At 48.6% G+C, this 13615-nt stretch overlaps 1 protein-coding gene across 4 annotated transcripts in view; it reads left to right on the top strand.

The window, feature by feature from the left end:
• The window catches only part of TMEM200B (transmembrane protein 200B), a 30659-nt gene extending 28151 nt beyond the window's left edge, over positions 1–2508 (top strand). For all 4 annotated transcript variants that reach the window (XM_083455593.1, XM_083455594.1, XM_083455595.1 and 1 more), the window contains one exon: positions 316–2508. In XM_083455593.1, coding sequence (XP_083311719.1) covers positions 338–1705 — 1368 coding nt within the window. In that variant the 5' untranslated portion in view covers positions 316–337 and the 3' untranslated portion in view covers positions 1706–2508. The remainder of the gene's footprint in view (positions 1–315) is intronic.
• The last annotated feature ends 11107 nt before the right edge of the window (positions 2509–13615 follow it).

The following is a 13615-nucleotide window of genomic DNA, read 5'->3' as shown; positions in this document are numbered from 1 at the left end:
AGACCAAGGACAGGTCCCTCCAGATGTTTTTGACTACAACTTCCATCACTGCTTACCATTGATCACTCTGGCTGGGGCTGATGTGAGTTGTAGTCCAACAACATCTGGAGGGCCACACATTCCCCATCCTTATATTGAGCTAGGCAGATCAATCCTCTGAACTGGTAGAAGGCAGATTCCTATGTGCCAGGAAGTAGGGTGGGGTGCGAGTGTATTATTGCTACTATTTCCCAGTGGAGGGAGAGTTTGGACAAGCCACCTCTGCTTCTTTCCCATGCCTCCCTCTCCTTAACACTTTCTCTCTTTGTTGTCAAGATGGCTGGCGGACGACGCGGGGATGGTGACAGCCAGAGGCCCTGCTGAAGCCGCAAGAGCCATGAAGAACCAGCCCCCTTCAGGGAACGCACCCGCAACACCCGCCAGCGCCCCTTCCCGATGGCACCGGCGCAGGTTCCGGCGCAAGGCCCCCTCCGAGGTGACCGTGAAGGGCCAGCTGCGCATGCGCTCTACCTCGGGAGCCTTTGTGATGGTGGGCGTCTCAGTGGTGTTGGTGGGCATGACCATCGCTGTCATCGGCTACTGGCCTCACCGTGCCAGGTCCGGAGGAGGCAGCCGGCCGGGCAACGCCAGCGCCACCGATGAGATCAAGAAGGAAGTGAAGGCCTTGGCCCACCCCCGCCCCTTACCTCACAGCGAGAAGCTGAAGCTCATTGGGCCTGTCATCATGGGCATCGGCCTCTTCATCTTCATCTGTGCCAACACCATGCTGTACGAGAACAGAGACATGGAGACCCGCTTGCTGATGCAGAGGGAGCTCTACTCCATGAGTCTGAGGCTCCCACAGGACACCAGCCAGGCAAGCAGCTACTTTCAGAGGAGGCCTACTTTGTCTTCTGTCCAGGCGAACGCAGACTGCGTGGAAGGTTGCTACGAGGTGGACCTGTCCTCCAGCGGCTTCCAGTCTTGCTCCAGCCCAGCCGCCAAGTGGCCCAGCGCTTATGACTCAAACAGGCTACAGGCCACCACCCAGTTCCACAAGAGCGTCTCGCCGTCCCTTTCCCTCCTGAGCGTCCGCTCGGATTCTGGCAACGCCGCGCTGGATAACCGTGGCCTCCCTTTTTCCCGCGGCGCGGAGTCAGTCATCTCGGCCGTCAATGCCCTGTCTCTGCCTCTCATTAAACTCAACAACTGTCTCCTTGAAAGCCAGCGAGTTTCTCGAGCAGCCATCCGGGACTTGGAAGGCAATTGCCTCCGCTTGCCAGAGGAGAAGGATGAGGTGTTGAGGCTCTCGTGGACTGTCCTCCCGGGGTGCAATGCCACGGCTCCCCAGAGAGGCGAGCTCAGAGGCAGCCACGTGGTTATTGATATGGATAATGTTGAGCCTTCCTCAGCCACCTCGGTGGAAAGACTCCTGAAGCCCGAATGCACAAAGAGGGGATTCAGCTCGGACACTCAGATCCCTAATGCGGGTCACTCCAAGTCCCTGGATCTCGGCCAGCCAGGGGTAGTGTTAGTGGCGCCAGTCAAAGACAGAAAGCACAGGAGCTGGCCTAGACTCGACCACATTGGCCTGGTCAACTATGCAAAACTGGAAAGCCGGGGCGAGTCTTCTGATAGGCTGCTGGAGCCAGCGAGGGAGCCTATCAGTGGCTTGAGCAGGGAGCCTTCCCGGGAGGTTGTTGCAGAAACGGGTTGCGGAAACTGACTCTGCATTGGAAGACTGCGTGTGCTGTTGGGATTTGCCATGTCATGCCTGGCGTTGCCAGGAGCGAACGTGTATATAGATATTTTGAAATGAACGATTTGCAGCAGCGGCTGCTTAGTCAGTCTGCCAGTGGCCAAGCCCAAGTCTCCTGCCAGAGGAGAGATGCCTTTGAGATGCTGCTGAACGGATTGATTTCCTTCTCAAGGGCCTGCTCAATTCTTGCCTTATAAAGATCCCCTCTTCAACTTCCCCCACTCTGTTTGTGTGTGAAAAGAACCATTTGCCTAGAAATGGAAAGAAGACTTAGGATTGCAATGGGGTGGGTGGGGGTGGGGGTTGGTGGGGGCTGGTACTCCTCACTATGCCCAAACCCACCCAGCCTCCTTTGGAAACACAGGTGGTAAGATTGCGGGGAAGAACGGAACGATTGCTAAGGTTTCAGAAACAATAAACTGGTGCCTCCTAAAATAGCACAGGTCTAGTTTTAAAAGTCACGAGATTATAATTTTTATACACAGATGCTAGTTTCAGAGCTCTTTGGGGCTAAACATCAGACCTTGCCTGCGGTATCTACCCCACCCCACCCCCGGTAGTAGAACAGTTTTTATTTTTTAAAAAATAAATTCTTATTGTTTTATTGCCAATCTCATGTTCTGGGCTCTGAGAAAGCCAAAACATTTTAAAGTCAAAATCTTGCAAGTTAATTGGTGACTTTTCTCCTTCCTGCCTCATCCTCTGTCCTGAATCACTGGGTATGTACATGCCAAACAAGGTTATTAAAAAAAAAAAAAAGGTTTGCCTCACTGCTTTGAAGACCTCGAGTCGTTTGTTATGCCTTAAACATGGTTTGGGACTGCGCTCTTTCCAGGGGAAATTTATCAGCTGATTTCAGCTAGCCCTTGACCAAAAAATGATAAATAAGCTTTTTCCACCCCCCATGGATGGTGAGAATGTTTTGGGTAGGAGACCATGCATTTCCTTAACAACATCTGCAAACTGATCTGAAGGCTCAGAGCGATGCTTCTTCCCAACCGCTCCAGCTGGGAACCCCAGTGCCTCAGCACACACACATGCACACACACACCCAAGAGCCGCTTCCCAAAAGCTGGAGAGAGAAAACTCTTGCAGTTCAAATATAGCCTGAGAACGGGACTCGGGCTGCAGGCATTTCCCATAACGATGAGTGGCTGTTGTGATGCAGATGCTGTAGTACAGATGCCAGGCACCAAGCCAGATGTGAAGAGGAGGCCTTACGGGGCTGGGTGGTGGAAGGCAGAGAATCACTGCCAAATAGCTGGGACCATAAATACAGGTATCCAGATCTGTTTCAAGCAATCTCATTGTGCAGCTTCTTAATAAGACTTTGTAGCTGCATCCTGCCTATATGGGTTTTCCTTGTATCTCCCCAAGTGAGAGGGCTAGAAACTTACTTTAAAAACAAGGAGAGTTAACAATTCATAAGAACATCAGAGGGTGCTTTATAGCAAGTTCGACCATGGGGTCCATCTAGCTCAGTATTGGCTACACTGACTGGCAGCAGCTCTCCAGGGTTTTGGAGAGGGTGTCTCTCCTAGCCATAGCTGTCAACCTTCACTTTTTTTGCAGGAAATTCCCTTATTCCAGCGCCATTTCGCGCTGCTTCCCACTGCTATCCCGGATAGTTAGATAACCCGTAGACTGTCCCCGGGACAGGTGAGGATGCTGATCCCTTATTTTCAAATCTGAAAGTTGACAGCTGTGCTCCTAGCCCTTCCTGGAGATGCTGAGGATTGAACCTGGAACTTCCTGCATGCAAGGCAGATTCTCTGCCGCTGAGCTATGGGCCCTGCCATACATCACCCTGGAAATCCTATGTAAGGAATAAGACTTATGCATGTCCAGAGAGAGAGAGAGAGAGAGAAGCATCTGATTTTCATTTTGCTCCCTTTGATTCTGAATGTCTCTTGCCACATTCCTTTCACATTTTTTCCAGTTCCTCTGCCACGACCTCAGCTTGCCTCCAATGCTGGGCATGCGTTAAGCTGAACTTTCTGTCTCCTGGTTTGTTTCAAGAGGAAGTGACCCGAAAAGGAATACTCCTGCCGTTCTGACCCCACAGACGAGCCTTTAAATAGAAAAATAAAGCGGTGGTGCAGGCTGCAAGCCAACACATCCCTAACCTGGGCCTACCTCTGAGTAAATATGCATCAGTTTGCCTTGGTGATCAACAAGAAGTGAGAAACAGAGACATTCCATTGACACCACTGAGGTTTTAGGATCTTCTTCTGTATACTTGCAGCAAGGTTTGGGAGCCACCTACCTGCACTTGCACCCAACACCATGCAGATAATCCTTAATGTGGGCTAGAAACTTAAAGCCCAAGTTTTGTCTTGTTAGATCATCTCAGTGTGTGAAATCCAGCTGCCGACTCCTCCAACACTGCAGACAACAGGCAGTCCAAAAAAACAAAACAAAAAATCACCACCTATAGATCTGTGGTTCCCAATGTGGGGCACACGCCTCACAGGGGGACAATTTGATTTTTAAAGGGGGGGGGGCAATTTGAGAATGAGTTATTAACAATGAATGGCCTTTTAGGCTTCCTCCACGTGAATAGGAGTTCACTTTTTGAATAAGAAGAATTATATGTCACGGGGGAAGGGGATCAGGATTTTAGAGATGCTTAGGTGGGGCATGGCCAAGAAAAGGTTGGGAACCACTGCTTATAGACAAACAACCAATCCAGTAGCCCTTATTCCCTTGCTGATGGGTGGGGTCAGACTGACCTCACACATCCAGGGCAAGCAAAGTGACTTCCCCGGGGTGTGAGCCTGGCCAGTGTGTATGGAGGTCCTTGTATGCCCAGACAAGGCTACCCGGGCAACAAGGCAGGCGGACCCGTGTGCTGGACAGGGTGCAGAGAGTGCTCACCCTCTTCCTACCCAGTAGCAGCAGCGGCAAGGGCAGGGTTAGTTAGTGTGTTCTGTCCTGCCCTGGGTGCTGGCAGACAGTGCTACGCCACTGCTCTCCTCCATGAATTTGTCTGATCTTTTAAAGCCATCTAGGTTGTTGGCCATTACTGCTTCCTATGGGAACGAGTTCTATTGTTTATGACTATGCACAGCATAGCCTTCCAAAAGTCAGCTTCCTTGGAAGTCCACGAGTGCTATGAAGCACGGCCATCCTTTGAAATTCACACTTCTGAACTTAAAAATGCAGACATTTGACCAAGAAATGTGTGCAAAAATGCATATGATGCAGTAAAGGGCATATAAATCAGTGAAGGGCATATATACAGTATATATATCAGTGAACATTAACAGTCAGAAATGTATTGCATTATAAGAAACCACTTTGCAAAATTGTGCATATTTGGTAAGACTGCATACAAAAATGTGCACATGAGCAGAAATTCACACCAAAATGCTGGTGCATTTTTCTGTGGACTTTTAAAATGCAAAATTTTCTGGCTGATTTATAAAGGTGGAGAACGGAGCTTAATACAGTGGTACCTCTGGTTACAAACTTAATTCGTTCCAGAGGTCTGTTCTTAACCTGAGGTACCACTTTAGCTAATGGGGCCTCCCGCTGCTGCCGTGCCACCGCCGCACAATTTCTGTTCTCATCCTGGGATAAAGTTCTTAACCCGAGGTACTACTTTCAGGTTAGCGGAGTGTGTAACCCGAAGTGTTTGTAACCTGAGGTGTTTGTAACCCGAGGTACCACTGTATAAGAAAAATGAGAAACTGAAATAGATTTGTCTATCCTTATCAGTTGCTCATGCAGCCCTTCATTTTCCCTCTTTTAAATGGCAACATCACTTTTCCATCCTTGGGGCAACCTGGCCAGTTTCTGTGAACTTTGTCCCATTGGGAGGAGGCCTTTCTCCCTACTTCCCACATGGGCCCAGAGGTCGCTCCTTCTAATATTGATTTCAGCAGCTGAGTGCCAATAGGACCAAAAGCAGAATAAAGAGAGGGAGATATCAGAATGCCAGGCAAATCACAGCACAGTAGAGGTATCAACAAAAAATGTGTGGGGGGGGCAGGGAGTAAGGGTGAAACAAGCAAAAATGGAACTGGAGATTCATGGGAGCTGGCAGACTGTACAAGAGAACACTACACTGCAACATTTTGCTGCAGCCCCAGCTTCTGGTTCTTTGAATGCTGTGCCTTCCAGTTCTCCAGCACTGCGACAAACATGGGGGGGGGGGGGAGAGACATAAAACACAAAACTGGTGATTTTATGAATATCCCACCAGCAAGATCTACCACATACTGTTGCAGCCGTAATGTGGAGATGGGATATCATACAACTGAACAGGATCATGGCTAGCTCAAGAGTCATGCCAAGGGGAGAACATCCATTTTATTTTTAAATCAGCAAAGCCCGTTTCATTTCATTTTAATTTCCAATCAGCAGCAAAAACCCTTTCCCTCCTGGAAGCTCAAGAGTTGGCTTAGGTAGTTGGGCAGGTTGCCAGCAGACTCGGGGGTTTCGCTTTACTCCATCTCGAAATCAAATACCGTAAAAACAGCGCAGTCAAAACACAGGAGTCCAGCTGCATGATTGCTTGAGAGTATAAACCACTGTAGAAAGAGGTTTGCACTCTTTTCTGTGAAGAATCCACAGCTACCTCATTACTGCCTTCCCACCAAGGGCCCCCAAACAAGTCTAGTCTCTGTATACCTTTAAATATCAAAACGCCGGATGTGAGTACCAACAGGACCCAAACCAGGACCAATGAGAAGTGGAGGGATGTATCAGGTTGAAAAAGTGGGGAAGGGGAACTAGGGGAGCAGGCCCCCCCCCCAAAAAAAAACACCTCAACCTACCGGTCATGAGACCTGAGCATGCTCAGTGACTACAAAATGCTTCTTATCTGTTAGGGGAAAGAAACAGAAAATCAAAGGGAAGGAAATCATAGAATTGAAGAGTTGGAAGAGACCATGAAGGCCATCTAGTCATGTGGAAACCAAGCCTTATGAGCAGGGATCAGCAAACTTTTTCAGCAGGGGGCCGGTCCACTGTCCTCAGACCTTGTGGGGGGCCGGACTATATTTTTTAAAAAATAAACGAATGAATTCCTATGCCCCACAAATAAGCCAGAGATGCATTTTAAATAAAAGGACACATTCTCATGTAAAAACACACTGATTCCCGGACCATCCGCGGGCCAGATTCAGAAGGCGAATGGGCCGGATCTGGCCCCTGGGCCTTAGTTTGCCTACCCATGCTTATGAGGAATGGTTGAGGGTCTTGGGTATGTTTAGCCTGGAAAAGAGGAGACTGAGATATGATAGCCATCTTCAAATATCTATAGGGCTGTCACATGGAAGATGTGCTTTTCTCCTGCTCCAGAGCGTAGGATCCAAATCAATGGACTCACATTGCAAGGAAGGAGGTTCTGACTGAACATTAGGAAGAATTTGCTGAAAGTAAGAGCTGTTCTACAGTGGAACAGACTCCTTTGAAAGGTGGTGGACTCTCCTTCCATGGAAGTTTTTCAGCAGAGGTTGGGTGGCCATCTGTCATGGATGCTTAGCTGAGATTCCTGCATTGCAGGCAGTTGAGCTAGATGACAATTTGGATCCCTTCCAACTCTACAATTCTATGATACGTAATAAATTAATAATAATAATAATAATAATTTATACCCCGCCCATCTGACTGGGTTTCCCCAGCCACTCTGGGCTGCTTCCAGCAGAACATTAAAATACAGTAGTCCATCAAACATTAAAAGCGTCCCTAAACAGGGCTGCCTTCAGATGTCTTCTAAATGTCAGGTAGTTGTTTTTCTCTTTGACATCTGGTGGGAGGGCGTTCCACAGGGCAGGTGCCACTACCAAGAAGGCCCTCTGCCTGGTTCCCTGCAACTTGGCTTCTTGCAGTGAGGGAACCACCAGAAGGCCCTTGGTGCTGGACCTCAGTGTCCAGGCAGGACAATGGGGTGGAGACGCTCCTTTAGGTATACTGGGCCGAGGCCGTTTAGGGCTTTAAAGGTCAGCACCAGCACTTTGAATTGTGCTCAGAAACGTACTGGGAGCCAGTGTAGGTCTTTCGGGACCGGTGTTATGCGGTCTTGATGGCCGTTGCCAGTCACCAGTCTGGCTGCCGCATTCTGGATTAGTTGTAGTTTCCGGGCCACCTTCAAAGGTAGCCCCACATAGAGTGCACTGCAGTAGTCCAAGCGAGAAATAACTAGAGCATTCACCACTCTGGTGAGACAGTCTGCTGGCAGGTAGGGTCTCAGCCTGCATACCAGATGGAGCTGGTAAACAGCTGCCCTGTACACAGAATTGACCTGCGCCTCCGATAGCCATGGACAGCTGCTTAATGATAGCCTCCCCACCTCACCTAGTGCAGAAAAACCAACTCCACTTGATCACAAAACAGAAAAAGCAACAACAGTACAACTAAGTAATAAAACCGGCATAAAAGAGTTCAGCAGAACAGAAAGTGTTGTAATACTTGCAGATCACAAAACAGCATGTAAAGAAGAAAGCCAAGACGGGCTTAAAAACTGCCGAAACTTAAAAATAGGAAGGCTTGGGAGAAAAGTTTCCAAGGCACTTGCAAAACATAACAATGTGGGAGGGCCTGCTTGCCTTCTAAAGGAAGAGCATTCCAGGGAACTGGAGCCATTGCGCTAAAAGCATGTGGAATGGCAGCATGTTTTACCGCAGGGACACGTGGCGTGGCGCCACCCTCCACAGATCTAAGTGACCAGTGGGCGGGAGAGGCGGCTTCCCAGATGCCCTGGATTAAAATCATCTAGGCAGCGGAGGCTGGTCCATAAGGTCGACTGAGGAGCTGCTGCACCAACCTCAGTCTGCTCTTAGTAAAAGCCAGTCCTGAGGGTGGCATCGGCTGCCAGCACCCTCCCTCTGCTGCCTGGTCACAGGCCCCAGCAGCAGTTCCACATTTAAAGCTGCCTCATGCCACTTCAAACTGTCATGGCTTCCTCCTCACAAAGAATCCTGGGAACTGCAGTGTTATGTACTGAGTTGAATAGGATCCAAAATGCAGCAGTCTGATTGGTCCTAGAACAATAGGATCCAGAATGCAGCAGTCTGATTGGTTCGCAGGAGCCACCCAATCCAGCTCCAGGTGGAGGTGATTCCGAGTATATTTCATGCAGTTTCTTAAGCAAGTTGTTGGCAGAACCCTATTCCTCTCAGCCCACTCGCTGGATCATCACCTTGTCGTGGTGAGTGGACTTGCATGTTCCTATGACCCTTGTGAGCGAATCCATCAGGAATCTCTTACTCCCTGCAGGGTCACCCAAGGCGGTAAGGTCAAAGGGAAGGAGCCAGACAAAGAATGATTCAAGAAGTCCTCAACGGCAGAACAGGCAGATGATAACAAGCGGTGTGTTACAACGGATGTGAAGGTGGATGAGGGCTGCGGCAGAAGACTGTGTGTTGGTCAGCGTGCACTGATCTACACACATAAAACAAATTTACACACAGGTGTCTTCCAAAAACCCAACCCAAACAATCTTACTTGGCTACAAGTGATCGCACTATACATTTAAAGCAGTATCATACCACTTTAAAAAAGCCCTAGCCCCAAAACATCCTGGGAACTGAAGGGTGCTGATCCGGAAGGGTTTAACAATCAACCCCTCTTCCCAGGGAACTCTTGAGAGTTGTAGCACTGTGAGGGGATAGGGGTCTCCTGACAACTCTCAGCACCCTGATCAACTACAGTGGGGACGTGGGAGAGGAGGACCTTCTTGGTGGCGGCTCCCAGACTTTGGAACTCCCTCCCCAGAGAAGCTAGGCTGGTTCCCTCCTTGTTGCCCTTCTGTCAGCAGGTGAAGACTTTCTTGTCCCAATGAACTTTGAGGAACTGACTGCTTTTAACAGCCATGCTGTTTTTTATTGTAATGATTTGTATGGCTTTAATAGATTTTATGTATGTATGTAGTTTGACTTCTACCTCTGTTTAGTTGTTGCTGTTGTTCTATGTTTTTAGCATTTTTATATGTAAGCCACCTTGGGTCCCGTCAGGGAAAAGGCAGGGTATAAATAAATATATGCCTATTATTATTATTATTATTATTATTATTATTATTATTATTCGCAGGATGCTGTGGGGAAAGTCACAGCTGTTTAAGGTGGCATGGTAGTGCTTTTGGCGACTAGGGCAGATGGTGGTCATGGTGCTGCCCCTGTAGAACTCAGCAGGAAGGAGGGCGAAGAAAAACTAAAGTCTATTGACTCTGTCGTTTGATCTGGCTCTGCCTACAGTTCGCCTCCTTGCCCTTTGCTCTGATGGGCACCAGCTGCCACTGCATAGAGGGCTTTATACACCAGTAGGAAAACTTTGGAATTAGTTAGGTGGCAGATAGGCAGGCGCCCAGCCAAGCCTGTCCCTTGACGCCAGCCCTGCCCTATCTCACAACAAAAGAAAACGTTCTTTTTCAAAGCTTCCCAGAAAAAGAGAGTTGCTCCTTCTGATTTCTCCTCCCTACTGCTGTGTGTCCTAATTAGACCCAGAGCGAGGACCATGCAAGAAGAAACAAATTATTTCATAATGACAGTTGTTTTCATGATTAAAGGTTGCACTAATTTTGTTACTTACTTGGCGGAAATGATGTTTTGTTATTATTAACTTGCTAAGAATCCATTTGCTTCCTTCCCATTTGTTCTTTGGTTCCCCCTCTCCCCTCTCCCCAACCCGTTTACCTTTATTTTTCCTTTTTGCTGCCATCTGTATAGCAACAGCAGAGGGAATTGAATTCAGCGGCCGCACCTAGCAACCACCCATTTCCGTTTCCCACAACACCCAAGACATTTGGGCTATGCACACACCATACATTCAGAGAACATTTAAGGCACATGATTTCCACCAAAGAAACCCTGGGGGCTGCAGCTTATCTCCTCACAGAGTTATAATTCCCAGCACCCTCAACAAACTACAGTTCCCAGAATTCTTTCGGACTTCTTCAAGTCATATGCTCTAAATGTATGTCGTGTATTGCTCCAGTGCCTAAGGCCTTTTATTTCAGCATCCTGTGCTCACAGTGGCTGCCCAGATGCCTATGGGAAGCTCAGAAGCAGGACCTGAGCACAATACTCTCCTGCCTTGTGATACCCAAAAATTGGGATTCGGAGACATATTGCCTCTGACAGTGGAGGCAGAACATAGACATCATAGCCAATAGCCTCCCTGAATTTGTCTAAACCCCTTTTAAAGCCATCCAAGTCTGTGCCAATGGCTACATCTTCTTAGAGCAAATAATAATAATAATAATAATAATAATAATAATAATAATAATAATAATAATTTTGTACCACTCCCATCTGGCTGGGTTTCCCTAGCCACTCTGGGCGGCTTCCAACAAAGATTAAAAAATACATTAAAATGTCACACATTAAAAACTTCCCTAAACAGGGCTGCCTTCAGATGCCTTCTAAATGTCAGGTAGTTGTTTATCTCTTTGACATTTGATGGGAGGGCGTTCTACAGGGAGGGCGCCACTACCGAGAAGGCCCTCTGCCTGGCTCCCTGTAACTTCGCTTCTCACAGTGAGGGAAGCGCCAGAAAGCCCTCAGAGCTGGACCTCGGTGTCCAGGCAGAACAATGGGGGTGGAGATGCTCCTTCAGTTGTTTATCTCTACGCTGTGCGAAGAAGTGCTTTAATTTTTTGTCCTGAATCTTCCAATATTCAGCTTCATTGGATGGTCCTGAGTTTTATGAGGTGGGGGGGGAATGTCTCCCTATCCACTTTCTTCACGCCATGCTTAATCTCGTGCACACCTCTCTCAGGCCCCCTGCCCCCAATTTTTTGCTAAACAAACAAAAAAAAAATCCCTTGTTGTTGCCTTTCTTCATGGAGGAGGTGGGAGAAAGATTGCAGCATTTACAGTGGTACCTCGGGTTACAGACGCTTCAGGTTACTGACGCTTCAGGTTACAGACTCCGCTAACCCAGAAATAGTACCTTGGGTTAAGAACTTTGCTTCAGGATGAGAACAAAAATTGCAGGAGCAGCGGGAGGCCCCACTAGCTAAAGTTGTACCTCAGGTTAAGAACAGTTTCAGGTTAATAACAGACCTCCAGAACGAATTAAGTTCTTAACCCGAGGTACCACTGTATCTCATAAAAATGTTCTTGGCATGCTTCCAACCTGTCGCTGATTTCAGGTGGGATTCAGTCACATGCCTGCAAATTCAGGCTGTGCAATCTTAGTCGATTGGGAGGCCTCGAGCAACAAACTTGTTTCTCCAGAAGTCTGGATGTTTGTGGTAACAAAAGTGACAGGCGGGTGCACCGGAAAGTATGTGATCAGACTGCCTTTGATGCAGCGTCATCTAATCTGCCCACAAACGAATCAGAAGGAATGCTCAATTAACAGGACACTGGGATGTGCTCTTAACTTAAGCAGTGTTTCTGCCATTTGCACAATATACAGCCTCTCTCTCAGGCTTGGATTCACTCCCTGCAAAAAAGGGAGTCATGATTTACCTAATAAAGCTGTTATGAGAGAATGGGCAAGGGCTGGGAGGCAGCTGGAGCTATGAAAGCGTAATGTAAACTGTTCGTGGGATTTCATGTTTTTGGCAGAGTTTTGTCTGTCAGGTTTAGGAGATCGGAACATCTCAAGTCCTTCCCCGTGCCAAGCTTTCCAAATAAACTTCTAAGAGGCATTTGCCAGGCAGAGATGTGCTCAGCAACCCCACCTCCGCCCCTCAAAACAGGCAACCCAGTCAAACAGCCTAACGGGACAATGCTCTGCAAGAAATTAATCCACTCGTGTTTACCAACCCAATACATTTTGCTGCCTGAGTGTCATGGACTGGCTGGATGCAGAGGAACTGGGGGAGGCACCAGCTGAGGGACTCCCAAGGGAATCCCCAAAGGAAGAAGGCACAAAGCCAGGGGAGTTGTGGTGGGAAGACAATGAGCGGTCAGAGGGAGAAGAAGGAGAAGACTAGGAGGAGGAGGTGTCGGAAGCAGAAGTGGCAACAGGGTTTCGTGAGCAGGAAGAGGTTGTGGCAGAGAGCAGTCCAGATTCAGAGTCAGAAGCAGAGAGGGACAAAAAGGCAGAGTGGAGGCAGGCTGCTGAAGAAGCCAAGGAATCACCCCGATCCTGCTGTGACCAGCCCCCCCGGTCTCCCAGAACACGGAGAGGAATGAAGAGGGTGGAGTAAAGGGAGAGGAATGAAGAGGGTGGAATAAAGAGAGAAAAAACGAAGGAGCCTTAGGCTGCTAGGGAATGAACCAGGGGAAGAGGAGCCTTAGGGAGTGGTGGGAAGGCAGGGACCTTCAGTCCTCGCAGCTGCTTCATTGGGGGCAAGGCCTACTGGGAAGAGTGCTCACCAGACCTGTTTTGTTTCATTGAATAAAGCATTAACTTCACTGGCACCTTGTGAGTTATTGCTGACCTGCTCCTGGTTCCCACCTTGAAACTGAGGTGAAGAATAGGGCACCTCCCTGCACTGCATGTAAAGAAGCCAACCAACCTGGCAACAGGACAGGGCATCCAAGGACAAAAGGCTCATTAAAGGGGCACAGGGCACTATTCTCCTACACCTTCTCTACCTCCCAACACTTGCTGCTCAGGTGGCTATCTCACTTTACCCTGGGTGCTAAGATCAGCGGAGGGTGCCCTCTTGGCTGTTCTGCCACCTTCAAATTTGGTGGTGGCTGAGGTGAGGGCCTTCTTTGTGGCAGCCCCAGAGGTGTGGAGCTCCCTTCCCACAGAGGTGTGCCTGGCACCTTCATTATACAGCTTTCGGCAAATGATATAGACACACCTCTCTACCCTGTCTTTTGACACTTGGGGTACAGTGGTACCTCGGGTTACAGATGCTTCAGGTTACAGACGCTTCAGGTTACAGACTCCGCTAACCCAGAAATAATACCTCAGGTTAAGAACTTTGCTTCAGGATAAGAACAGAAATCGTGTTCCAGCGGCGCA

This window comes from Podarcis tiliguerta, assembly GCF_965153285.1.
Source record: "Podarcis tiliguerta genome assembly, chromosome: 8".
NCBI classification, from domain to species: domain Eukaryota; kingdom Metazoa; phylum Chordata; class Lepidosauria; order Squamata; family Lacertidae; genus Podarcis; species Podarcis tiliguerta.
The sequence above is the reverse complement of the archived record's forward strand: the minus strand, read 5'-3'. Positions and strand labels throughout refer to the sequence as shown.